This window comes from Staurois parvus, unplaced genomic scaffold (assembly GCF_062004578.1).
Source record: "Staurois parvus isolate SC_StPar_1 unplaced genomic scaffold, SC_StPar_1.0 ptg000235l, whole genome shotgun sequence".
NCBI classification, from domain to species: domain Eukaryota; kingdom Metazoa; phylum Chordata; class Amphibia; order Anura; family Ranidae; genus Staurois; species Staurois parvus.
Genome location: NW_028318031.1, coordinates 1692447 through 1720310, shown reverse-complemented (window position 1 = coordinate 1720310; position 27864 = coordinate 1692447). Strand labels below are relative to the sequence as shown.

Here is a 27864-nt window from a genome sequence, read left to right as displayed (position 1 = left end):
CCAGATTTGTATTTTTTTAATAATTATTTGGAGATTTAGATGCACAGAGAGGGAAACAGTGTATATCAAGATAATGGAACCACGCTGCCCGAATCAGAAACAGATGTACGATACTGCAGAGAGGTATCTTATCAAAGGTGAACCTTGTCTGTGAAATCCCCAAAGAACACTTAAGGTCCAAAAAAATGGATTAGCTGGGAAAGAGGCCAAAGAGTTTGTTCGTATACCTTAGCATCAATGCATGCCTCCTCTGGATGATTCTAAGGCTTTGCTGATGGAAGCAGCACATACATATATGCTTTATGTATTTACATGTTATTCCCTTCTGCTCACTTTAGAGACTAAGCAGGATGTTCAATATTGATTTAAACCTCTTACATTGTTTAGGTATACAAGAAAAAAAAGTGCTTTTAAAGCTGGAGTTTCTATCTCCCCTTACCCAGAGACTTTCAATTATTAGAATATTTCTTGTAGAAGTCAAAAGTTGGTTGCCTGACATTGGAGGAAAGAAAATACAATTTCCTGAAAAAAATAATGTTTCAAGAGGGTACATTTAAGAAAATAGTAAAACCTACTATACAGACCTGTCCCTACTGCACATGTTAAATCTCCAGAGAGATGACAGGACCAAAGTCACCTGGGATTTTATAACCACGCAGCAATAAGCAGCCATTTCTGTAATCCTCTCTCTGACAGAGAAGCCCGCTGTGCCTTGCAGTAACTTAACACAACAAACCTCTCCAGCAGCGAGAAGGATCCACAAAGATTTAGGCAACATGTCCTGATCTGCCAGGACTATTCGCAAACTGAGCTGGGTCACAGCATTGTTAGCGCTAATGGGTTTATTGTCCCTCCTAGCAGGCAGGGTCTCCGAGGGTTTTGGGTAGAAAGAGGCTGACACAATGGTGGTGTGTGGTTAAGTCTGTAAACAATCCAGGAGCAGGTGTGTACCCCTGGAGCCTCCTCCCTGTTCTTAGGTTCACTAGTGGCGACTGGAGACTAGACCTTTAACCTTCGACATCTTTTTGGTGGGCTGTCGTTGTTCAGCAAGGGGGGGCCCTTCCCGTTCCGCAAGGTGCTGGTCAGTGTCCTGAGCAGTTGAGGAAGCTGTGGCTTTCAAAGTCTTCTTTATATTTGTCACCTAGTGGACAACAAATTATACATTACATAAAAAAAGTAATAAAATGACAGTGCACATAATATACAGAGATAGGCAAAATGGCAACACACTAGGTGGCTGCATTCAGAAAATATAGTTGTCCTATGAATGGATGCTTATCTCAGATGTGGATCTGTTCAGCTACTTCAGAGTAACCACTGGCCACTTACTTGCTACCCAGTCACTAAGCTATGGGTCAGTCTTCACTAAGCAGAGTCACATTTGGATATAATTTTTAATAATGGATTTGACAGTGCACTGAGGGTTTTTTTTTTTTTTTTTTTTTTAAACAACCCAACACTGAATGGTGATTCCTCAAAACGCTATTACAAGCTTGTTTTGAGAACTCTTAGGTCTTACTGATACTGTTTAGATATATTTTCTAGCAAACTATGTGGCTTTTCCGAAACAGCTGTATTTATTTTGAGATCAGGTGTCACTGCACTCAGATGGACTCCCTCCATATAATTATAGGACATCTGGATGCAATTAGCTGCACCAGTTCTTTTTTTTAGTGGCTTCACAGCTAAAGGAGTGAAAACTTGTGCAATCAAGATTTTTCAGGGTTTTTTTTTACCACTTCACATTATTTTGGGTATATCAGTGACATAAAATCCATTTAAATTCTAGGTTGAGACATTTTAAAACAGGTAAAACTCCAAAAAAACGCAAATTCAAATGCAAAGCAATATATAAAAACCACACATTAAATTACTATAACTTCTCTTTGAATAAGAACATGGCATACAAAAAGGAAAGTACTGCCCTCTGCTGGTTTTAAAAGGAACATCCACTGCCCTCCACTGACATTAGAACAGACTTATGTCAAATGAGGGTGCAGTCACAGAACTCGTTTGTGTCGTTATACTTTTATGCTTTAAACTTTTAAATGTTTGTGTTTAAAGTGTTACTAAACTCAGGGCCCTGCATTCTTTCTATCTGGTCTCCCACAATATACAGAACATGGAAATGCAATTATTTTAGTAAACAAACTGCTAAATACATTTTCTCATCAGCAGTTAGAGCAGTCTTGTTACTTCTATCAATGTTCAGCAGAGCACTGGTTAAAGCTTGTAGGAGGCGTTTTTTTTTCTACTCTTGGAGGATGCAGGAGCCCTGACCTCTGTCTGGACAGTGCTGATTGGCCCTGGCTGATCACATGCACTCTCCCAAGAGCGATACACACCAAACTGAGCATGTGCAGAGTGTCTCTACACGATATGTCTTATCAGGAGATAAGAGGGGACACTGGAAGGGGAGGATCAGAGAAGTGAGGATCAAACAGCATTTTTACAATATACAGAGGATTAACCCCTTAGGTTCCACAATGAGTATAACAAGCATGCTTTAATGCTTATACAGACTGATTTTACTGTTGTGTGTTTAGTAACACTAAGTATCTACAGTATAGCATTGTTTTTTTACATTGGAGAAAGTAGAAATGAGAACAAGTGTCTGTGATTGTTGACTATCTAGTGCCGTACGTCATCTACTACTTGCTTTTCCTTTTGGAAATGAAACCGTAGTGTGACATAAGCATCTTATAACAACACCTGGCTGACACTGTGGCTTTTGTATACGAGTCTCAAAGTATAAAACTTCTTGCTGCCTATAGCACAACAGAATGCCCCTACACTTTACTTCATTTTTGAATGTTGTAGACTGTGTGCACAAATTATTAGGCAAGTTGTATTTCTGAGGATTAGTTTAATTATTGAACAACTCAGTGTTCTCTGTGAATCCAAAATGTTAATACACCTCAAACCTCAATATTTAAGAAAGTAAAAGTGAGATTTTAGCTTTCTTAGGAGAATATCCATGTGTGCATAATTATTGGTCAACTATTAGTGTGCAGAATTATTATGCAATTAAATGAAAATTTTACCAGCTCACTTGTTTATTATTCTCACGTTAAACAGGTGAAAAAAAAACAACTCAAAATTACATTTAAAAAGGAAAAAAAAAAAAAAAAAAAAAAATTTGCTGGAGAGAAATCCATCTATCCATCCATCTAGATATCAGTGACCAATATAGCCACCTTTTTTTTTTTTTTTAAAAAGTCATGAGCCTTCCATTCATGGAGTCTGTCAGTTTCTTGGTGACGATCAACTTCATTGTTCAAGAGGTGTACGGTTTTCCTTCACCGTAAATTTCCAGTTTAAGAAGGGCCCGCAAGTTCTCAATAGGGTTTAGGTCAGGTGAGGAAGGGGGCCTTGTCATTCATCTTTAAGGCCTTTACTAGATAGCTACGCAGTGGAGTACTTTGATGCATGGGATGGTGCATTGTCCTACATAAATATCATCCTCTTGAAAGATGCAGACTTTTTCCTGTACCACTGCTTGAAGAAAATGTCTTTAAAAACTGGCAGTAGGTTTGGGAGTTGATTAGGAGTCCATCGTCAACCCGAAAAGGTTCAACTAGCTCATCTTAATACCAGCCCATTGCAGTACCTCACCTCCACCTTGCTGGCATCTGAGCTGAAGTGGGGCTCTGTGCCTGTTACTGATCAAGCCATGGGACCATCTATCTGGTCCCTCAAGAGTCACTCATCTCATCAGTCCATAAACCTTTGAAAAATCAGTCTTCAGATATTTCTTGGCCCAGTCTTGATGTTTCAGCTTACGTGTCTTTTTCAGTGGTGGTCGGGTTTCAGCCTTCCTTACCTTGGCCATGTCTCTGAGCACTGAACACCTTGTACTTCTGGGCACTCCAAATAGTTTGCAGTTCTGGAATATGACAGCACTGGAGGATAACGGGTTCCTGGTAGCTTCAGGTTCTCAAATCTTTGGCAGTTAATTTGTGTCTTTCTCAACACGTTTCTTGCGACCCTATTGACTATTTGCAACAAAACATTTAATGGTTCTGTGATCATGCTCCAATATATTAGCAATTTCAAGAGTGCTGCATCCCTCTGAAAGACATTTTACAATTTTTGACTTTTCAAAGTCAGTTAAATCTCATTTTGCCTGAGGAAAAGAAGCTGAGTAATAATTATGCACACCTTGATATACGGTGGTGATCTCCTTAGGCCACACCCTCCCGCCTTCCACAAATACACATCACAAGATATGCTTAAATACAATAAGTATTCAAGTTTATACAGCTTGGATTTGGACAATATGCATAAAAATGGTGATTTGGTCAAAATACTCACTTACCCAATAATTGTGCACACACAGTCTGTTTTCTACAGAAATTTTGATTGCTATTCACAATAGTAACTTTTCCTTCTTTAGAAACCCATGGATGATGTTCTGTATAACTTCTGTAACTGTAGTTTAAGACTCAAGGTTACATACAGTAGGTAAGCTTTACCTAAACTGTATCTGCCAATAACATGGAGAGGATAAAGGTCCGTGCTTGCCATAAGAGGACCATATGATTTTCTGATCACTCTTTAGGTTCTTCAGCGAAAGATAAAATTGCATGCTGGGCAAACAAGGTAGCTTACTGAACTGTAGGGTTAGCTGCACTGTATAATGGTCACAGAAATAAGTGAGGTTACCCAATATGGCTAGGCAATGTGCCAAAAGTGGCTAAGACTTTATAAAAAAGGTACCCACATTTACATTTAATTTAGTCACACTAAATCTGTATAAACGCATCCTGCAACCAGAGCCCTTGACATCTTATGAATTGCTTTAATTGTAACTACACTTTCACTGAAGAAAAAAAAAAAACACAACACAACCCCTCTGATTGATGTATGCATATTGTAAAAAAAAAAAAAAAAGTTTTAAATGTTTACTGAACTTAAATTACTGTTACTGTTTAAAGCTGTTTACCGAGCTGTACAAAAAAACAAAAAAAAACCCACACAAAACACAAAATGTTGTGATGCATTAAATCTACCTGGTGTTAAATACACCGCACCATATTCTCCATAATGTGCTATTGGACAGGGGATAGGTATGTTTAGCGTATATTGTACAATTGGACTAGGAAATAAACAAAAACAACAATAAACAGAGGTGGGGTAACCTATTTAATAGCTCTCTGGCTCACTTAATAAATGGTTACTGATGTGGGTGCTGAACCCTGAAAAGTGAATTAAAAAGAAAAAAAAAGTACAACAGCTGTAAAGAACAGACTGCTAAAAGCAGGTAATTAAATCACGCATGCAGAGTAGCTGACTAAAAAAATTTACAAAACTTTATGGATAATTCAATCAGTAAAAGAACTATAAAAGTATTGAAAAGAATATTAGTGATACCTTCCAGTCATGGATACAATGGGATTAGCTTGTTAGGTGCAGGAGACACAAATAAGCCATGTGGTTGGGGGGTAGAAGGTTGAGGAGTACAATTTTGCTTTCAACTTAATTTCTCATCCTCAAATAAATAAGAGGAAATTTTATTTCTGTGGCCATCTGTACCCAAATGGTCTTCAAAATGCCCCCATGTTGCCATGTTCTACTGAATTATTGACCGTTTGTCATGACAGTTGCAGATTGGAATAGAGCGAAAACTTTATTACCGTTACATCACAAAAAAGCTTGTGGAGTTTGGCACACCACTTAGCATCCCATTTTGCAATAGAGAGCCTCTCTAGTATATGGTGGCAATACTGGTCAAAAGTCGTTTGATGTGTCAAAGATCTGTCACGTTATGAACATATTCCAGTGATCACTTCAACACTCTAAATCCTTTTAATAGGAAGTAATATCCACACTATTCAGCGGCAGAGTAGTAACACAACGGACAGCAACTTTGAAAGCTCAAGAAAGGTAAAACATGGCCTCTTGTCAAACTGATCATTTCAACAACCTTCACACTAACAGCATCCTTACATGTAACATCAATGTTGCCTGATGCAGAGGATATCAGTTCCCTATGGCAACAATTGCAGGCGTCCCTGGGCATTCTGCCCTCAGGTAAGCATTTCTATATGGCCTTTACAATCCTCTAGAGATGGAGCCAAAACTGACAGTGTTTGCACTGGTCATACTTGTGATTGGCTGGCCAGTGAGATGATACAGATGGGCAGCACAGTGGCTAAATGGTTAGCACTTCCGCCTGGCAGTACTAGGGTCATTGGTTCGAATCCCAGCCATGGCACCACCTGCCTGGAGTTTGCATGTTCTCCCTGTGCCTCCATGGGTTTCCTCCGGGTACTCGGGTTTCCTCCCACACTCCAAAGACATGCTGGTAGGTTAATTGGATCCTGTCTAAATTGTCCCTAGTATGTGTATGAATGTAAGTTAGGGACCTTAGATTGTACACACCTTGAGGGTTAGGGACTGATGTGAATGTACAATTTATATGTAAAAGCGCTGCGTAAATTGACAGCGCTATACAAGTATAATAAATATAATATATAATGCCCCAATCATTCTACTGGCAGATCATGCTGATTATTTAATTGAACCACTTTCTGTAGGTCTGAAGTTAACCTTTAGCAGATTCCTAATAGTTGTGCGTTATAGGCACTACTGCTGGTTTCTTTCATTTTAATGTTTGTTGTCTTTTGAGCCCTGTGTACCTTTTTTGGGAAACGATAGCAAAAAGCAATACTGATAAACTGTGCAAAATATATATTTAGCCTGTAATGGTGAGCTACAATAGACCACTTGCATGCTCAAACAGTTTTCTTACACTCACCTCTGTCTCTATTTGCTGCTGTGTGCGGATGTGGTTCTCCTTGTACTGGTTAGCCCGTAGCACTTGCTGTTCAATCCCCATTAAAACCGCCTCACAGCCATCACACCTGAGATATAAAGTTATTTGGAAATCAGAAGCATGCTTAGTACTGTAAAAACATTTCACATCCCCATCTCAGAACAAAGGAAAAATAATAATGACCAAAAAAGCCAATTATACCAAGCCAGCTATGGGACAAAGTCTAGGATACTGTAGATATTTGCCATTAGAGGCATTTTCTCCGTGAACTACTGATAATTACACATTACATACAAACATCTTAAATTTGTACCACAAAACATGATGTCAAAACAACTGCTTAGATACAAATACATTGTATGTAAGAATCAAACGGATTTAAAAAAAAAAAAAAAACAGGACACAACGCTGTGGACCATTTAGATCTTAGATGAGGCCCCTATTAAGCACAATAACACATTTATGTAAAGAAACCAACACAGATTTATCTTTCTGAAAATGCGAGTAGTCTGGTTTGACACACTAATCAAGGGGCTTTGTCTATATGTTCTGGCTCTCTTACCCATGAACAAGTATGTAGATCGGGATTCCAGACATTAGGTCAAAGACTACTGAACCCAGAGACAGCCAGGTGTCTAGCATGTTCAGGAAAAGCAGCCTCTGTATTTCTCACAAAACAGATTCTATTTGAAAGAAGCAACCACTGCGAGCCTCCTTGTGGGAACACTTGTTCCCTGGCTGTCATGCTAATCCAAGTGATTCAGTACTTTGTGAATCATTGACCCTAGAACAAGTATGTACATCTAAATAAAACAATATTTAGGAGGAGCCATATCACGCCGTGACGTCACATTTATCTTTAATACTGGACGGTCAGTCCCTTGCACAGTGAATATCTTTTGTTCATCTTATCTACCTTTGATGCATCAATTTTAAACTTACCTCAGTAAATTTATTTTCATTAAACCTACTACACTATGGATGTAGCTTTGTTTTAACCCCCTCGGGGAGCCTTCAATTCTCAGATACACTGCCTCAGGACGGACCCCTGTATCCAGAGAGGGAATCTCCCATCCAGGGAGCAATACCGGCTTAACCCCTTAAGGGGAACTCTGGTGGCGTGGATCACTCAAAGCCCCAACGATCCTGTCTGATGACCGACCATCCCTTAGAGGGAAGACCACCTAGTTCCTGACTCCCCTTGACGACACCTGGAATATTGATAAAAAGGCGCATTTTATATGCGCGTCCGGTGAGTGCGTATTACTTACAATATCACTGCACGGACACCGGTTCCAAAATAGCAAGAGCACAAGAGTCACTTTTTGAACTGTTTTTATTCACTTTTTGAACAGTTTATTTGTGAACTTTATATTGGAGACATACTTACAGATATATTTAGTTTTTTATTAGCGCTGCACCCCCATTTCACAGTACATTTTAAAGTATGTACATCTGTATGCACTACGATTTTCTTATCCACGTTCTTGTTCTGTGTCATTTTTCAAATACACTCCCAGAAACAGCCAAGAAACCTGCATTTTCAGGGGACCGACAATGGAAACCTCCCTATTTTCTTTAATGATCCCTTCCCTCATGAACATTGTCAGTACACTATCTTTGAAGACCTGGCCATCCTATCAAAACAAAAATCAACTTTGGGTGCAGTTTTTTTAACCCCAATAAAACAAAGCTTTTATTCAAAATGACCATTACTGTGGTATGGACATTTTAGGAAGGATTGATGTAACTGCTGGAAGAGAAACTGCAAAAGAGCTGTAGAAAGTACTACTGCTATATACAGTGGATATTAAAAGTCTACACACCCCTGTTAAAATGTCAAGTTTCTGTTATGTAAAAAAAATGAGAAAGATAAATCATTTCAGAACTTTTCCACCTTTAATGTGACCTATAAGCTGTACAACTCAACTGAAAAACAAACTTAAATCTTTTAGGGGAGGGAGTAAGCATACAAAACTAAAATAATGTGGTTGCATAAGTGTGCACACCCTCTTATAACTGGGGATGTAGCTGTGCTCAGAATTAAGCAATCACATTCGAAATCATGTTAAATAGGAGTCAGTACACACCTGCCATCATTTAAAGTGCCTCTGATTAACCCCAAATAAAGTTCAGCTGTTCTAGTAGGTCTTTCCTGACATTTTATTAGTCGCATCCTACAGCAAAAGCCATGGTCCGCAGAGAGCTTCCAAAGCATCAAAAGGGATCTCATTGTTATAAGGTATCAGTCAGGAGAAGGGTACAAAATAATTTCCAAGGCATTATATATACCATGGAGCACAGTGAAGATAGTCATCATCAAGTGGAGAAAATATGGCACAACAGTGACATTACCAAGAACTGGACGTCCCTCCAACATTGATGAAAAGACGAGAAGAAAACTGGTCTGGGAGGCTTCCAAAAGTCCTACAGGAACATCAAAGAAGCTGCAGGAATATCTGGCAAGTACTGGCTGTGTGGTACACGTCACAACAATCTCCTGTATTCTTCATGTCTGGGCTATGGGGTGGCAAGACGAAAGCCTTTTCTTACAAAACATCCAAGCCTGGCTAAATTTTGCAAAAAACACGTCTGAAGGCTCCCAAAAGCATGTGGGAAAATGTGTTCTAGTCTGATAAAACCAAGGTTGAACTTATTGGCCATAATTCCAAAAGATATGTTTTTCGAAAAAACAACACTGCACATTACCAAAAGAACACCATACCTACAGTGAAGCATGGTGGTGGCAGCATCATGCTTTGGGGCTGTTTTTCCTTCAGCTGGAACTGGGGTCTTAGTCAAGGTACAATTATGAACAGTTCCAAATACCAGTCAATATTTGCACAAAACCTTTAGGCTTTTGCTAGAAAGCTGAACATGAAGAGGAACTTCATCTTTCAGCATGACAATGACCCAAAGCATACATCCAAATCAACAAAGGAAAGGCTTCACCAGAAGATGAAAGCTTGGAATGGCCCAACCAGAACCCAGACCTGAATCTGATCGAAAATCTGTGGGGTGATCTGTAGAGGGCTGTGCACAGGAGATGCCCTCGCAATCTGACAGATTTGGAGTGTTTTTGCAAGGAAGAGTGGGCAAATATTGCCAAGTGAAGATGTGCCATGCTGATAGACTCATACCCAAAAAGACTGTGTGCTGTAATAAAATCAAAAGGTGCTTCAACAAAGTATTAGTTTAAGGGTGTGCACACTTATACAACCATATTATTTTAGTTTTTTATTTTTACTTTCCTCCAGCTAAAAGATTTCAGTTTGTTGTTCAAATGAATTTTACAGTTTACGGATCACATTAAAAAAGTGAAAAATGTTCTGAAATGATTTATCTTTGTCTCATTTGTTTACATTTCAGAAACCTAACATTTTAGCAGGGGTGTGTAGACTTTTTATATCCACTGTAAATAAGATGGGTACATTGTTTTTCTACATTTAACACACAAAAGCATTCTCTGTACCAAGTATGTAAATAAAAGGATTCTCACCACTCCTGAAGAGTTTTAACAATGCTACTAATATCCTTCTTGGGAATGTCCCGTCCAATGCAGAAATCCACCTCTAGCACATGGTTGCGCTGATCCAGTTTGCCCTGAATGATATCTGTGTAAACTGCTTCTATGATTAGATCCTCCAGCTCTCTGAGGTTTCTCATATCCAAATCTTTCAGCAGCACAGAATATGGAATGCACTAAGAGGGAGAAACATGCAACTATATTAAAACAATAACATGCATGCATGAAACTAGATTTATCCTTGCTATCAAAATAAAGTCATTGCATGGAACTAAGAAGAAGCACAAATCTTAGAGAATGCCCGAAGATTTTATAATAAGGTTACACGCACTTGATGTCTTTTACAAGCTCTGTGAATATCCTTTCCTGAAGGCGTCTATTCCACATTGTTACAGTTGTTACCCTAAACAAGCCTTTCAGTATGCGAGTTATTGTGACGCCGCTTCTACTTTAACATGTTCTTTATAAATCCCTGAAGCCTAAAAGTTTACAAAGAAAGGACACTCAAAGTGGCTTTTTTATATTAATTCTGAGACAGCGTGGTGGTCAGCTATCCTTGCTTGGTAGCAAGCCCCCATAATGTAACAAATACCAAAAAGGCAAAACCTGTATTGGTGCTATCAGGAGAAAACTGTATTAGCATTAATCCTGCAGCTCAAGGTCAGGTATAGGCTTGGCTATTTCTATCAAAATATAGTCAATACGGAAAACAGACCAAGTACAACATTGTACACAGTCTGTTGCACCAGGTCTCGTATTTTCCTATATTGTAAACAGACACTGTGCCAACCATGAATATGGCTCCAGCTATCAAAACAGACTTAAATCACAGTGGTGCTTAGGGGGTTAATGATTTTTTTTTTCTATGCATGTCCTCGTGATTTCTCCTGTATTTCCTTAGCTCATTTATACAACCTCATTTTCTAGAATGGTGAGAAACAAAAAGATGGAAAAGAATTTTGTGAATAGAAAAGATGGAAAAAGTGAGTGATGCCATATGCAGAGATTCATCTAGCAGAACAGCCGAGAAAAACAGATGCAGGCCTTTCTAAAAACACATCCAATAACATTTTATGAGTTTACAAACTTTTTTTCACAGATTGTTTCTTTAAAGATAATTCCAGATATATATTTTTCCTCTAAAGATTACCTGCCCCCAGCCAACAAAAAGAGTGGCCAAGGAGTCAACCACAGTCCAATTCCTGTTCCCAGGCTGACAGTCAGGAACAGTTTAAGCTGTTAGTTATAAACACAGGTACTGCTGTATACAGTTGATGTTTGTGTTAGGATATACATACTTGTAAATGTTGGCAGGAATTTATTAGGATTTGACAGCCTTTGGTGGCACCTGGCACAGTCATTTAGGTTTACATTTACCATATGCATGAACCAAGAATTACAATGTACCTTCATCCTGGATGCAAGGCTCACAATTGTCAGATGTTTTAGCTTGTTTTGCTGTGCAGCTGAGAGCTCTGGCAAGCTGTCTTTCATTGCTAAAATTAAGAAGAAAAAAAACACAGCTAAGTGTACAAGAGAAATTCATATATGTGAATTACCAAAACTTTAATTTAGTAACTCTTCAGTAACTCAAGTGTGAAACAAAAGTACAAAGTAGCCTGAATGACTCAACAGTGATTGCTATTACTTAGTTTATGTCCTGATATGTAGAGGAATATGGAAAGCTAATACAAAGACATTTTAGTCATTTATAGCAATGATGGACACATCCAAATTGCCAAGCCACTATGTTTACAGGAAAGTCTTCTAGTGACTTGGATGTCCAAACCATTTTACCATACTAACCTGTTAAAACATTCAAAATGCAATGCCACTATTGCTTTTAGAGGCAAAGGAATTCATTTTGAGGACCAGGTGTACCCAGAGGATCCCATCATGTACATCTGATGATACAGCCTGTCTCCTGCCCCAGTCATCACCCAGCTTTTTAAATAAGCACTCTGACCCTGTCTTGTGTTTTGAGTCAACAAGCGTCCAAGCAATTCTGTTTCTCTACTAGTCACCCATTAGTGACACCCTGAAGAAGGGACAGGAAAAAACATCAAAAACAAACACAGAGGTTATCTCTGCACCTGCACTATTTGTTCCTGTGTTAGCAAATATTAATTCTCTAAATTCCTTGTGATGGTAAAACAAAAGGAGGAGAGACAGGAAGGTAACTACAGAGATAATATGCAATAAGTTGCATCTCATCCCAATCATGGCAATGGTGTTTTATATTTAAAAGTTTGAAAAGTTGAATCAAGACACCAGTTCAATGTGTGTGCTTGCATGTGTGTGTTAGTCACTACCATTTCTCATTTCCAGTTTATTGCATTCACGAAGAAACACATCCAAACTTTTTTTAATTGTCAACACTTCTCACTGATGCCACCAACTGTGGAAGGGAGTTCCACATCCTTTCTGATCTAACAGTAAAGAACTCTCTACACAGTTAAGGTTAAAGTGGTTGTAAAAGGCATTGTCAATCACAGCCAGTCAGCCATTGACAAAAGAGTGGGGGGGGGCGTACTGCATTGTGTGTGTGAATGGACACGCAGTGCAGCAAGCTGCTTGCTTTGCGGGGCACTCCACTGGAGGGAGGGGCCAGGAGTGCCAGCGGGGGACCCGAGAAAAGGAGTATCAGGGCTTTTCTGTGCAAAATCACTGTACAGAGCAGGTAAGTATGAAAAAGGACCCCCAGATCCTTTTCCATCCTAGATTCCCCCAGACATTTTTTTTCCCCTAGTGAGTAACTGACATCCTTATTTTTAACCCACCAGCTTATTACTTTACATTTTTCACTATTAAACCTCATTTGCCATGTAGTTGCCCACCCTTTTATTTTACCGATGTTCTTGTAAAGCTGCTATAGACTGTTGTGAAGTTATTGCCTTGCTTAGCTTTGCATTAGCATTAACAGCAAACATTGAGATTGAACCATTTATAACAACATGAATATCAATTATGAACTAGGTATAACAGTAATGGTTCCAGGACAGAGTCTTGGGATACCTCACTTACAACTCCTGACCATTCAGAAGATACACTATTTATCATCACCCTTTCGACATGCTCCTGTAACCAGTTTTCTATCCAGGTACACACTATTGTTGATGCCAACAGACCTCAATTTGTAAACATAGTATTTATGGGGCTCTGTATCAAATGCTTTGGCGAAATCCAGATACACCATGTCCACAGGCTTTCCTCTATCCAGATTACAGATCACTTCCTCATAGACTGTTAACAGGTTGGTTTGGTAAAATGTCTTTCATAGATCCATAGTTACTACTAAGGACACTTATCCTATAGTGAATTCATTATTGGTTTTCTTTTAGAATACAATATTTATACAAAATGCGCTCAAGCAGTTGAAGAAATACAGTCATTACTGTCATTGAAGTATATCCAAAGCCAAAACTTTTTTCTTTCCATTTTGGATCCCGTAGGGGGGGGGGGGGGTTGAAACCACTGTCAGAACCCCCCCCCCCCCCCCCCCCCTCCAATCTCTCATTGGGGAAATTTCCCTTAAATTTCTCTCCTGCAGACTCTAAAAAGGAAGTGAAACGGTTTCTTTTCAATGTGAGGGACATCTTCTATTAAACAGTAGTCACAGGAGCAAGTGTCCCCATAAAAGGATTTCCCCCCTATGCCTGCCATGCTGGAAACTTAAAATCATGTATATGCCCTCACTTCCATGCCTGGTGACATTGGCAATCAGGCAATAAGGAGGAGTATATCTTTCTAATGGTGAGAAAGACAGCAATTAAAAAACTTAACAGTGGATACAACCCTTCACCACTCTACCCAAACCAAAACGAAAACAGTTTTGCTTTTAGCATTATTATAAAATTAGGGATGTACCGAAGTTTCGGCGGCCAAAACATATTGGCCGAAAATAGTCCTATCAGTATTGTGCTGGTAATGGGGGGCTGTGTGTACTGCAGATGGAGTTGGGGGGGTGGCGGCCATCTAAAAGGCAAGAGAAGAGCAGTGTATGCAGCGAGCTATCGCTAAAATGTCACTGTCGGTTTTTAAATGTAATTACTGTCTTTTTTTTTCCCCTTCACTATAGTTCCAAGGAGCTGTCATTCTCCCAGGCGCTAAAGGAAACAAAGGGGTGGGGTCACTGGGCAATGTCGCTGGGTGACCCTGCGCCTTTGTTTCCTTTAGCGGCGGGGAGAATGACAGCTCCTTCTTGGGGAAGGGGAAGAAAAAAAAAAAAGCTGGTAATTAAATTTAAAAACTGGCACTGACATACAGCGGCAGTCAGTGAGGGAGCTCGAGTGTATACACTGCTCCCTCACTGTATACACTGTTCCTCTCCTGCCCCCTCCTTGCACACACTGCCCCCCCCTACAAAGAGGACCCATCACTCATATACTATCACATAGGGGACTATTGGTCCCCTATGAGATAGCAATAAAATCATATGTATAAAAATACACATTAAAAGTAAATAAATACATTTGAGCCTCCCCGCCCTCACATAACCAGACATTACAGTTTTCGGCCACGTGCATTCTGAATTTTTAAGTACATACCCATACTGATTAGCCATAACTTTATAACTACCGATAGGTTAAGTGAATAACATTGATTATCTCCTTACAATGGCATCTGAAAGTCAGTGAGATACGTTAAGCAGCAAGTAAATAAGTTGTCCCTGAAGATGTGTTGAAAACAGGTGTTGACCTGTGTCCATTGACAAAAGCACCAACAATAGCACATAAGCAATATAACTGGACCACAGAGCAATGGAAGAAGGTGGCTTGGTCGATGAATCACATTTTCTTTTAGATCATGTGGATGGCCGGGTGCATGTGCGTTGCTTACCTGGGGAAGAAATGGCACCAGGATGCAGTATGGGAAGAAAGCAAGCTGGCAGAGGCGGTATGATACTATGTTCTGCTGGGAAACCTTGAGTCCTGCTTTACATGTGGAAGTTACTTAACATGTACTGCCTACCTAAACATTGCTGCTGATAAAGTACACCCCTTCATGGAAATGGTATTCCCCAAAGACAGTGGCCTATTTCAGCAGGGTAATGTGCCCTGTCACACAGCAAAAATGGTTTAGAAATGGTTTGAGGAACACAAGTTTTGAGGTGTTGACTTGACTGCCAAATTCTTCAGATCTCAATCCAATCAAGCATCTGTAGGATGTGCTGGGAAAACAAGTCCAATCCATGTAGTTCCCCCACCTTGCAACTAACAGGACTTCGAGGATCTGCTACTGACAACATGGTGCAAGATAACATGGCATAGCTTCATAGGTGTAGTGGCCTCCATGCCTCCACAGGTCAGGGCTGTTTTGGTACCAAAGTGGGACCTACTCAATATTTAGGTGAGTGGTCATGAAGTTATGAGTGATCAGTGTATGAAAATATAAAAAAGCTGCTATGCATAGTTGGGAGGTATGGAGGCAGGTTGATAAAACATACATACATACATACATATATAGTGTGTGTGTGTGTGTGTGTGTGTGTGTGTTTTGCTGCTGTACGCATGTATATAGCCACTATTTTGAGGGGTGGGGGTTGGGCAGTGAAAGTTACAAACTAGAGATCAAAACAAAGTTTGTTGTAGCTGTCTAACATTTTGGAGCTGGCTATTAGATTTTGAAAACAACTGGCACACCTGACTTATGGTAAAACAAAAGATGAGAACAATTTGGGGTAAGTATCCTGCTGTATTGCTTTGGGAGAGTTATAACCACCAGATGCCACACTGAGAAAAAAAAATACACACCAATAGATGCTGTCTGATCTAGGTTTATGTTTAGCGTACACAAATAAAGTAGTTCTTACCAACATAATCTGGATATGTTCCATAAGCAAACAAGTTGAGGAGCTGCAGGTATCCAGAATGCGGACTATCAGCCAACTTAAAAAAGAAAAAAAAAAAGAAAAAGAAAGTGTAAATAAACTAAATGTATGTACAAGATTACATAGCTTACCTGTGAAACAACTGCTGGTCTGTTAGTCCATGTAAACATGCACATAGTAAAGTTGATCAGCTCCTCTGGCATATAGCAGTCTAATCACTTTTCTGCATTCAAAATTAAAACAGTATTGTACAAACAAGGCACTTGTATGTAATCCATGACTGCCAGCTAACGGTCCTAATGGATACGGAGCTCACGATCTCCAGCACACAATCTGAGAAAGCCTAAATGTCCAGCCTGCAATTTGCTTTCCAATGCCAACTACTGCCATCCAAGCTTTTGGGCTGGCAGCCTCCCAACAAAATAACTCCATGGTTTTCACTTAAGTCCTTCCAAGAAGGATCTAGATGGTAAAGCAGGGTTTCGCTCTAAGTAGTTGGACAGACAGACATTACTCAATGGCAGGTAATAGGATATTAAACAAACACACCATAAAAAATTATAGTAAATGCAGCAACACTAATCTCATTATCAATGTGCATCTACTTTTTTTTTTTTTTTTGCAAGGAAGCCTGCAGATCATTGTAAAAACCAGTGCATCGTGGGTGCATTGCACAGGCTCTTGCAAGTCTTCTCCCAGTCTCTGGTCTGTACACAGGTATAGACCTAACAGAGGACGTGCTGCTAGAACTACAGGAGAGGAGGGGGATCACGGAAACAGGGATCAACAGTGATGTGCATAGTCCCTTTGCCAGGGTAAGAATTGTTTGTTTACATTCCTGGGATGCATGGATCATGTTACACCCTAAATTTGAGAGTAACAAGAAAAATGGTCATAAATTATGGACTATAGGCAAAACTTTTTTTTTTCATTTTGGATAGAATAAGGGAGGGTTATAACCCCTGTCAGGTCCCCCCCCTATCCCCATCTGTGAGATTTCCCTTCACTTCCTGTCCCATAGCCAAACAGAAAGTAAGAGGAAATCCCTTCAAATTAAAGGAAATCATTTGGGGACCCCCAGGTCACCAGGACTAGAGTCCCAATTTGGAAGATTTTCCCTGCATTACTTTTCTGGGAACAACCCAAAATTTGGGATTTTCTTTTACTTTCAGTAATAATAGCAAACAGGACAAAGAGGGGTGAATCTCTCTATCGGGGACACAGAATTAGAACCTAATAGGTTGTAAGGCTCCAAGGAGCAGGGCCCTCAAATCCCTCTTGTATTGAACTGTATTGTTGCTGTATTGTCTCCTGTCATATTGTAAAGTGCTGAGAAAACTGTTTACGCTATATAAATCCTGTATAATAATAATAATAATAATAATAATAATAATAATAATAATAAGTATTCTAATCCCTCTCCACTCTATCCAAAACTAAAAAAAAAAAAAGTTTTGCCTTTAGTTATACTTTCAAAAAAAGGAAAAATTAGAACAAAGGACCACCAGTCAGCACACTTGAATACAGTGGGGTAAACCAGAATGAATAGAGAATCAGGAGTTAGTTTGTTTTAACCCTCTCTCTGCCAAGGACATGAGGCTTACATCAGCACAGAAGCATTTCCAGTTGCCAGCTCAGTAGGCCATAAGTCCTTAGCATTCTTTTTTGCTTTAAGCTCACTATCAACTCTCTCTCACAGGGAAAATATCAAGAGTCTGTTTAGACCCTTAAAATTTCCCGAAAGCTTCCAGTACTGGAAAAAATAAACAAACACTCACACACACAAAATTCCACAGACGTGTACCCAAAGGACTAACTTATGTACATCTGATGATGCAGCCTTGCTTCTGCCCCAGTCTCCTTTCACTCAGCTTTCTAGACAGGTACTGTGACTCTCGTCTTCTGAATAAACAAATATCAAAGTAACACAGTCTCTGTGCTAGTCACTCTGTGACATTCAGGTGTAAAGCATGCCTCCAGAGTTTTAGAGCAAGTTATTTCCAGTTTTGCATACCTTTGATCTTTATTGTTTCCGAAAAAAGGCACGATTTAAGATAATAATTATTTATTAACTCAATACCATTTTATCTTTTAGATTTAATGGAAATGTTGTAAGTTATATTGTGATTGTGTGTGCCAATACTGATTTGAGTCTATTTTTATCGAAAATATTGTTTGATAAACATTGTGCAACTATCACAAGACCTACAAAATCAATAGCACTATCTTTTTATTCTATCAAGTCTATTCTAATATATGTAGTCTGGCCACCTGAGCTTAAATGTGAACCATAGGGCCTGGCAGTGAAAGGATTAAAGGAAACGTACTGAGAAAAATATGGAAGATGCTCCTTCTGCAAATATTATTTCCCTTGATGTTATACAAAGACAACAGCTTGAATACTTCCCCAGTCACTGACCTGCAACAATTATAAACAAGATGCATTCTGATTTGATTTGCTTGCTTGTTCTGGGTCAAGAAATTAAAGCAAAACATCAGCATGACTGCCAGTCATCTAGCATATTCAGAATTTGGTTAGCAATAGAAGTTCATGTATTTCTCTCAGTGCATGATTTGTTTAAAAACTGGAACTTGTACTTTTTCTGGATACCAGGCATTCCTGGTGCTTATACTTAACCAGTTGGACTTTGTGCATACCGCACCACACTGCCCCTAGAAGACATCTAAACACTTTGGTCATGTGTGGTACATGTTGATTCTCCTTCTCCCCTGTAGCTCTCTTGCCACTTTTACTGGGAAATCCTAGCTGTCATTTTGGATCACAGAAACAGCTATCGCTTCTCCTGTGTAAGCTGACACTTGCAGTACAGTGTCTGTAGAGTCAATGAGAATTACAAATGTAGCAATGTCATTAACTTTAAAGTTTATTTACCAATAGCAAACCAAATTAAAAGCACAGATACTTACCTCTGTTCCAATAGACTTATGCCCGTAAGATCCCTGGCAGGCACCATAATCTTATACCTGGCCTTTTCCGGATGCCAGCCTTCGCCTATCATGATAGGCTAGCACAGGGTGCTGCATGCACAGGACTGCAGTGATCCAGGCCCATAGTGAGTGTGCTGGAATGTAAATTGACCTGCGCAGCTCAGTGTACATTTTACAGGAGATTGTGAATAGGCAGGAAGGTGTATTTTATTGCACAAGAGACATTGCTTGTCTCTTCTGCAGTAAAAAGCCTGCCTGTTTTCAATTTTTATCTTTTCCTAGTTAACCCATCATTAAAATTTGCATTTTTGTTTATTTAGTCCTGATATTAACACAGCTCTGCCATACAGCCCTGCCTGGCAAGGTATCGGGCAAATTAAAGGATATGTTCACCTTCTGAAGCATGTTACAGCCATATTTAGGTCGGAGACCCCCTTCGATCTCCCCCCACCCCCCTTATGACAGCAGAAAAGGGATCCTCTCTCGGCACTTGCTGTCACTTTTCAAAAACAGCATGGCTGTGAATCCACAGCAATCTGTGAATGAGAGAACTACAAGTCCCACCTCCCACTGTGGCAGACAGCTTGTAGTTCTCAATGAACTGCAGTTCAATTACACTTCCTCCAGCTCTGACCTACCCATATGGAGGTACAGACAGTCTGCAGTAGCCTGACATTGCACCTGCAATCTACTGATCTGGTATTGTACGAGAAAAATGTTTGTACTTGTCCCTTTGAATAATTTTGGGCAAAAGCTGTGTACTAACGATCAGATTGTCGTACAATCATTTCGAAAGCGGTATTTTTTGTACAATTTTCTGATTGTGTGTACTAGGCTTCAGCCTTTACCTTTTACCTACAAGTCTGCTCCCCACCATACACTGTTACTACATAGCGAAAAAAGAAACGGCTCATCTGTCCGTCATTCTGCTCTCTCCTATTAACATGCTCCTTGTACACCTCATTGGATCCTTGTGCTACTTCTCCCTCTCTGTGAACTCTGCCATACAGGGTCTGAAACTGGCTGATAAGTCAAATTCAGGTACTTACACTGCTTGTTAAAATACATTTAACCATTACAGAGCTGCGTTAGCTGAGGTCTTTTATGTATGTCTGGGTTTCAGCTTTAACTTATACTTATTTCCATGCTACCCTGTTCACTTGCCTAAGACCCCCAAAATCCATGCAAATTCTGGATTGGCTCTAAGTCAAGAGCTTATAAAAGACAACTCTGCACTAATTGGCAGTGTTAGGGTCTGGCAAATAGGTATCCAGGCACTCAAATCTGCCCTGTGTGAAGCAGAAGAGTCACATGCTACCTCTTACCTGGAAGTACCAGGTTATTTCCAGGCTTCCATAAAAAGACTGAGGAGCATGCAGATGTTAAAGCTAATCTTCAGCTTTTTGTGAAATGTAAATAAATAGTTTGTTTGGACCAAATTGAGCAAACAAACTATTACCTTCACTACTAGATATGCCTGCTGTATAAATTGTATGTAGCTTAGGCTACAAAGAGTAGGCAGCACTGAATTTCAGCAGCAGGATGGGCACTTCCCACGCCACTTCCAGAACAATATTAAAGCAGAACTGCAGGTATTTTACAATCGACGGCATGCAGTCAGGCTAAAATTGAAGAAGACACATTCAACGTCTCATCTGCAATAAAATACACCTACCTACCTGCCTGCTCGCCTTCTTCTGCAGCATATAAACTTAGCTGCACATGAGCAGCTCAGCTTACATGGCCAGCACAGTCCTTGGTGTCCCAGGATGACTACTGCATATGCACTGGAGTTTCATCATCCCATGCCAGCCAATGGAGATGCCCAAAGACCAGAAGATGGGAAGAAGATATTAACGTCTGCTATGTTAGCATCTGCTGTCTCCTATTGAGAAGATTTCCAATTGATTACTGTCTCAGAGAGATAAAAAAAAAAAATAAAAAATAAAACACACAGCAAGTGATAGAAAATCTCTCCATAGTAGGGGACATTCCTTCTCAGACAACTGTCACTAGAACAAGTGCACCCTACTGGAAGAATTCCCCTCTATTCCTACTCTGATGAACTTAAAAGTTTGGATTTCCAATCACGTTCAGTCACCAGAACCATTATAGAGGGTGAATTTACCTCCCACAAACCGTAATAGGATTCTGATGGATTTCCTAATCCTTCCCTAACATATTCAAAACTGAAAGCAAAAGAAACTAAAAAAAACTTTGGATTACATATACTCTAAAAAGGCATGTATACCAAAGGACGATATAGGACGGCAATTATCAATTCTGTTGAACAGTAAGGCAAAACTAAAAAAGATCAGCAAGACAGATTATATCATTAATGAAGCTTGACTCAAATTCCTGCATCTGCGCACTGTGACAATAAAAAAACCTGCTCCCTTCCTAATCAAGAGCCTGGTTTGAGTGGAACTCTATCCCATCTATAGTAGTAAATCTGTCACAGACAGTAAAGGAACAACCACTATAGCAGTACACATGGGCACTATGGAGCCTGCAATGGAGGGGGGCCCAGTAGAACCACCAGGTTGTTCAACCATCCAACCACAAACTATGTTCTGGTGCCAGGTGCTAAAAAGCTCATTCCAGCACCTGGTGCTTTTAACGGACTTCACATCAGCACAACTGTAGTGGGGAAAACTATCCCCTCTTCCCGTTTTTGGCCATGTGCTGAAGTGTCACATGATAGAGTTGCAAGGAAAGTCTATGACAGACTTCAGTGTGCTCTGTGGCACCCAGGCAGAGTTCTCACAACAATGAAAAGGAGGTTAGCAGGAAAGGAGACTGATCTGAGGTCTGAAGGGGTTAAAGAGGAAGGGGAACTGATTTGAGGTCAGAAAGCGTCAAAGTGTTACTAAACCCACAATAGTAAAATCAGTCTATATATGCAGTAAAGCATGCTTGTTATACTCATTGTGGGAACCTAAGGGGTTAATCCTCTGCCTTGTGGAAAAAGGTTGTTTGATCCGGTCTTCTATGATCCGCCCCTTCTACTGTCCCCAGTTCATCTGCTGATAGTACAGAGTTATAGGGGGTCACTCTGCACATGCTTTAGTATGTATTGCTAGACAGTTTTTTCTTTTTTTTCTTTGGGAGGGTGCATGTGATCAGTACAGGGCTAAGCAGCACTATCCAAACAGAGGGTCTGTGGTTATGTAGCCTCATTAGGACACTCAGAGAAGATTGATAATTCCTCTTTCAAGCTTTAATCAGTGCTCAACCAGACACTGATAAAAGGTCACAAGACAGCTATATACTGCTGATGAGAAAAGGTATTTAGCAGTTTATATTTACTAAAATAATTGCATTTCCATGGTGTGTGTGTTGTGGGAGACCAGATATAGTGAATGCAGGGTCATGAGTTTAGTAACACTCTAAAGAGGACGGGCAACGGATATGATGTCTGAAGAGTCTAAAGTGGTTATAAGGCTGAAGGTTTTTTTACCTTCATGCATTCTATGCATGAAGGTAAAATCCTTCCGTGTGCTGCTTCCCCCACCCCAATACTCACCTGAACACCCAACTTGATCCAGCAATGTGCATGGAAGCCTTGGCTGTCTGGGGTCTCCCTCTCCTCATTGGCTGAGAGAGCAGCAGGAGCAATTGGCTCCTATCACTGTTAATCATAGCCAGTGAGTTAATGAAGAATAAGTGGGGGGGTGGGGCTGAGACATGGCTCTGTGTGTCTTATGGACGCATAGAGCAGGGCTCAGGAGTGAGCACGTACCAGTGCCCCCATAGCAAGCAGCTTGCAATTGGAGGCATGGTCAAGTGGGAAGCTGGCAGGGAACCCAACAAGAAGAGGATTGGGGCAGAACCACTGCACAGGGAAGGTAAATATGACGATTATTTAATTATTTTTTTTTCCTTTTAAAGCCAAACCTTTAACATCACTTTAAGGATTGCGGGGAAAGGATCTGAAGGTGTTAAAGGGGGGCCCAATCTGAGATCTAAACAAGTTGAAGAGGATACAGGGGAGCTGATCTGCAGTTTGAAGGGGTTAAGGAGGAAAGGGGGGGAGCTGATCTGAGATCTGTGGATGCACACGCAGCCAATGGCAGCACATTTCCTACCACTGACACAGATTCAGGGGCATTTTTTCCTCTCACTGCTGCCAGACCTTTTCTTTCTCCCACTAACACCAGGACATTTTTTTTAGCAGCTGACTCCAGGGTACTTTTTTTACAACCATTGATGTTACACCATTTTTTCAACTACTGATGGCAGAGTAAATGTTTCCTTTTAATGTTGGGGCATTTTCCCAAACCACTGACCTTTGGCACCAGGCATTTTTTTCTGTCACTAAAAAATAATGGCAGGTATTTTTTTTTTCACCGGATAAAGCCAGGGAGTTTCTCTTTCTGACCTTCAACAGCATAGCATTGTTTTCCCAGGCATTTTTCCTCCCATGAACCAATGTTGCTGGACATTAACATGTTGAGTCTACCAATCTGCAGTACAAGCAATTACATTTTCTACGAAGGATAAAAAAAAAAAAAAAAAAAGTAAAGCAAGAACAACTTTACAACAGCTGCATCTTACCTCTTGCACGTTCTGTAAATCTAAAAGTTCCCCAAACACATAAACTCCAGGGGCTTCTAATACTTGGTTAATTAGAGCTGGAAGCGCAGAACCTTTAGTGCCTTTGGCTAGTAAAATAAATTGTTCCAGGTGGCTACTGGATGGCTTCTGTTCTCCTGCCATGCTACAGCTATAAATCTAAGATCTGTGAAAAAGAAAAATAAATAATGACATCCTAAGTACAAAGTATATCAGCAAAATGTGAAAAAAAATTATAGCTAGTAATAGACACATTCAACTGGATATGTTCTATAATGTTAGAGACATTCAATTAAACATCCAAGTAGTCTTTTTTAATTTTTTTATTTTATTATTACAGGCATTTATATAGTGCCAACAATTTACACAGCAATTACATATTTTTAATTTCATATCAGTCCCTGCTCTCAAGAGCCTTACAGCCCCTATGTCACACACAAACAAGGGGCAATTTAGACAGGAACCAATTACAGTGATACTAATCTCTGGTCTAAAAAACAAAAATGAAAAAAAAAATCCCATTTTATTCAAGTATGGATTCTTAACTCAGAACAGTACCTTCTATTTCTTTCAGCTTCCTCAAAACTCAAAATTTGTTTTTGAAAAAAAAAAAACACATTAGAAAAATAGAAAAAAAAACAAAAAAAAAAGAAAAACAACCAACCAGATTACAGGGCCACTGACCAGATGATCTCTATTGATTATTTTTGGAGAAGAAGGATATAATTCAGTGTTACTTAAAGTGGAATTCCTGCCTAACAACTATTCTTAAAAGGATCCACTGCTTCCTGGCCTATGTAAAAAAGACAGAGTCCTAGCTAAGACACTACCTGAGAAGAGTTTCCATGTTCTCCCTGTGCTTGTGTGGGTTTCCACCAGGTACTATTTCACACTTAAAAAGACATGTAGGAAGGCGAAAGTGGAATTCCTGTCTAACCATAACTATTCTTAAAAATGCCCTCATCCCCTTCATACTACTACTCATCAAGTCTATGCAGTGTAAAAAAGAAGTGTATACTTACCTTTTTTACAACCCACTCTGGTCTGGGCACGTGACCCTGCAAGCTTTGGCTCCCCTTTGTCAATGCGCCGCCAGCTTAAGGTAAGAGGAAGGAGCGCCAACAATGTCTGGAACATGGGAGCCTATGGGTGACTTCACTGCTCCTGGCATTCCCAGCCCTTGTCGAAGGCTCTTGGAGCCCAGGATCACACGACCAGACTGGAGTGAGCTGGAAAAAGGTAAGTATACACTTTTTTTTAATACAGGGTAGGCATGATGGGTAGTAGGAAGGGTGTTGGGCATTTCGAAGAATAGTTGTGGTTAGGCAGGAATTCCACTTTATCCTACCTTCATGTCTTTTTTAGTGTGAGATAAAGCCTGAAGTGCCTGTTCCCACCAGAACACAGTGAGGGAAACAATCGTGGAACACAAGTTCCCTGCACCGCATTCTAGTGGGAACAGACACTTCAGCTTTTATCTCACATTAAAAATGTGCTGTGCCTGCATTCTGCAGGGGTGTAAACGTTAAGTTAAAGAGGAGCTCAAGTTAAACTGGTGTTTATTAAAAAAACTCAGCAACTAGAAAACCTGTATCTCCTGACTTTTAATAAACAGACACTTAACTGTCCCAGCAACCAGTGATGTGCTCACCCAAGCTGTTCTCAACATTGCTGTCCTGTCAGAGAGGCCAACATCTAACCTGTGGGCACCTGGGTGTGAAGCTGCAAGCTGTCACAGCTGGGTGCTCACAATTGAGGCACCCAACACTGTGAGCCCCAGGCTGTGAGCTTGTAGCCCACTGTGCATGTGCGTGCCATGATGCACTTTGTGAATGGTCCTGCAGTCTTCTGCGACCTGTCACGTGTCTCAGAAGACTACGGAAAGAAAAGGGGGGGGGATTTTACTTCCGCTCCAATCGCCCAGGCAGTCAGAGCGGAAGTGGGAGCAGGTACCTGTCAAAACCAGGCACCTTCTCCAGGCCCCCCCCCCCCCTCCAAAAAAAAAAGTGCCGTTAAGTAAAGAGGAGGGGGGAAGGTGGCCTTAAAAGAGAAGTGTGGGAATTAGTATTTTTTTCAAATCATACTTACCTAGGTAGATGCAGCATCGGTCCGAAGGTGCATCTGTCCCCTACCAGCTCTACGGGTGAGAACTCACATGAATTCTGAATTCTCACAGCTGCTCTGAGCAGAGTGGTGACTGTCAACTGACTCTGCCCCTTCTCTCCCCCCCCCCCCCCCCGTACTGACTGGAACGTACGGCTGTGGAAGGGGAGGGCACGGGTGCCTCAGGCTCTCAGTGGCTCACTGAGAGGCTGAGCCAGGTGCCGCTCCAGGCTCTGGGGTGGATCCTGACTTTAAGGCCAGTTCACACTACATGCGTTTCAGTCGCTTTTTCTATGCATCCAAAACACACAGAAAGTAGGTTATATAGTTGTCAATGTCTTAGATCAACTCAATGCTTGCAGTACCAGTGTGTTTCAGCTGTAGAAAAAAATAGAACATTTTGCATTTTTTCTGCATAGAACTATACTGGAATGCAGAAAACGCATCAAAAACACACCAGAATGCACCAAAACCGCACTGGAACGTATATGTCTCCATTTAAATTGAAGTAAAAGAGGGGGAGAAAAATAAACTGGAATGCATAAAAAAAAACGCACTGGAACGCATCAAAAAACACGCACGCAAAAACGCATCTGGACTGCGTTTCTATAGTGTGAACCGGCCCTCAAAGTTGGGATCGTTCCTCAGCCTGGACCGGCTGAGTGACATCAGAATGAACTGCACTCCTGTGATCCACAGGAAACATACAGCCAAAAGAGCTTTGGCTGGACTTCTCCTTTAAAAGCAGAACTTCCCCTTTTGGGTGGAGCTCCTCTTTAGCACCACCCCAAACGCAGTGCGTTTGCCTGCACTGGATCGCATTGGGCAGAAGTACCAGGCAAAATGGTTGCAATGCATTTTTTACAGTAAAGCATGCACTACTTTTGGTGTGGTCCGCTGCGAGTCAGCCCATCAAAATGAATAGGCGCGAACTGCACCGCACCACACGTTCCTGTGCGATTCCTGCTGTGACCTGCCCTGAATACCTGGGGGAAACATGCAAACTCCATGTAGGTATCTGGCTGGGACAGCAATCAGTGACCCCAAGTGCTGCAAAGCAGAAGTGTTAAAGGTTTAGGTTATTCAGTCCCAATGAGTGTCAGGAACAGAGCCCAGTTTTTACAGCCACCTGGAGTATGTTCATGACACTCATTATGAGCTCTCCAGATAAGAAGTCAGATGTCTTCACTGTGACAGGACAAGTCCAGCTGAATGTGACTGACTGCTACTAGCTATGCCATGGCCTGGACAGAGGAGAACCTCCACAGACCGATAGACGGGGGACAGAGGCACACACAGTGGACACACGGGCTCGGAGCGGGGGGGGGGATAAGGTGACCCGGGAGGAAGCAGGACCAAGGCTGAAGTAGGAAGTACAGCGCCATTCCTGTCAGCACAGCTCCCCCTGTCATGTACAGGAAAGGTCAGAGGACATGTACGGACACTCTCCGTGCTCTGTGCTGTGTCCCGGGCCCTTCTAATCACTGTACAGCCTCTGGAAGGAGGCCAGGCCCCAAACCTCTTATGCAGTCACCCCTGGAGGGCCGGGCCCGCTCCACAGGCCTCAGTATCCCCTTCTTCCCGGCCACCCCTCTATGTCTGCCCGTACTCACTCCTCCTCACAGCCGAGGCTAGAGCTCTGAGCCCCCAGCAACTCTGTACCTTTCAGCTTCGCTAGAATGCTCAGGACACTCTCAATCCAGCTCCACCGTGCGGTTGTCAGGCAGCCATGACAGCGCCGGCTCCGTCCTGATCTCCTTCCCCCGGAAACAAGCAGCCCGCACTCCGAGTTCCGCAGGAAAAGCGATCCTGCTGCTGGGCTGTGCATCAGTGAAGGGGACGATATATGGGAGTTCTAGCATGTGGGAATTGGACAGAAAAAGATTTGTTTACAGCAGTGTTTCCTAACCTTTTATCAGTCAAGACACCCTTTAAAATTACGGACAGTCTTGAGTCACCCCATTCTAAAATGTGAAAAACTATTCTAATAGTTATATAATGCAGCAATATCCACACGTAGGTGACCCAACATTGGAGGTGATTTATTCTTCCGGAGCAAATACACTCTTGCACATTGGTACTGACTAGTATGCCAATGTTTCT

The 27864-nt window shown here is 41.0% G+C and overlaps 1 protein-coding gene across 1 annotated transcript; it reads right to left on the bottom strand.

Moving 5' to 3' along the window:
* COPS7B (COP9 signalosome subunit 7B) lies at positions 1-27576 on the bottom strand. Its single transcript, XM_089680082.1, has 7 exons — positions 27424-27576; positions 23641-23824; positions 16117-16192; positions 11712-11800; positions 10278-10480; positions 6761-6866; positions 1-1141 (listed from the first exon to the last, which is right to left on the bottom strand). Exons 2-7 carry the CDS (start codon positions 23800-23802, stop codon positions 983-985), a joined length of 795 nt encoding a protein of 264 aa, XP_089536208.1. The 5' UTR covers positions 23803-23824; positions 27424-27576; the 3' UTR covers positions 1-982.
* Between the last annotated feature and the right edge of the window lie 288 nt (positions 27577-27864).

Bases quoted from the DNA above. Each gene is read 5' to 3' on its own strand.
- COPS7B (XM_089680082.1), bottom strand. From the start codon at position 23,802: ATGGCAGGAGAACAGAAGCCATCCAGTAGCCACCTGGAACAATTTATT. The intron at 16,193-23,640 runs GTAAGATGCAGC...TTCTTTTTTAAG, and splicing joins ATTTACAGAACGTGCAAGAG to TTGGCTGATAGTCCGCATTC. The intron at 10,481-11,711 runs GTACATTGTAAT...TCTCCCTCTTAG, and splicing joins GCCTTGCATCCAGGATGAAG to TGCATTCCATATTCTGTGCT.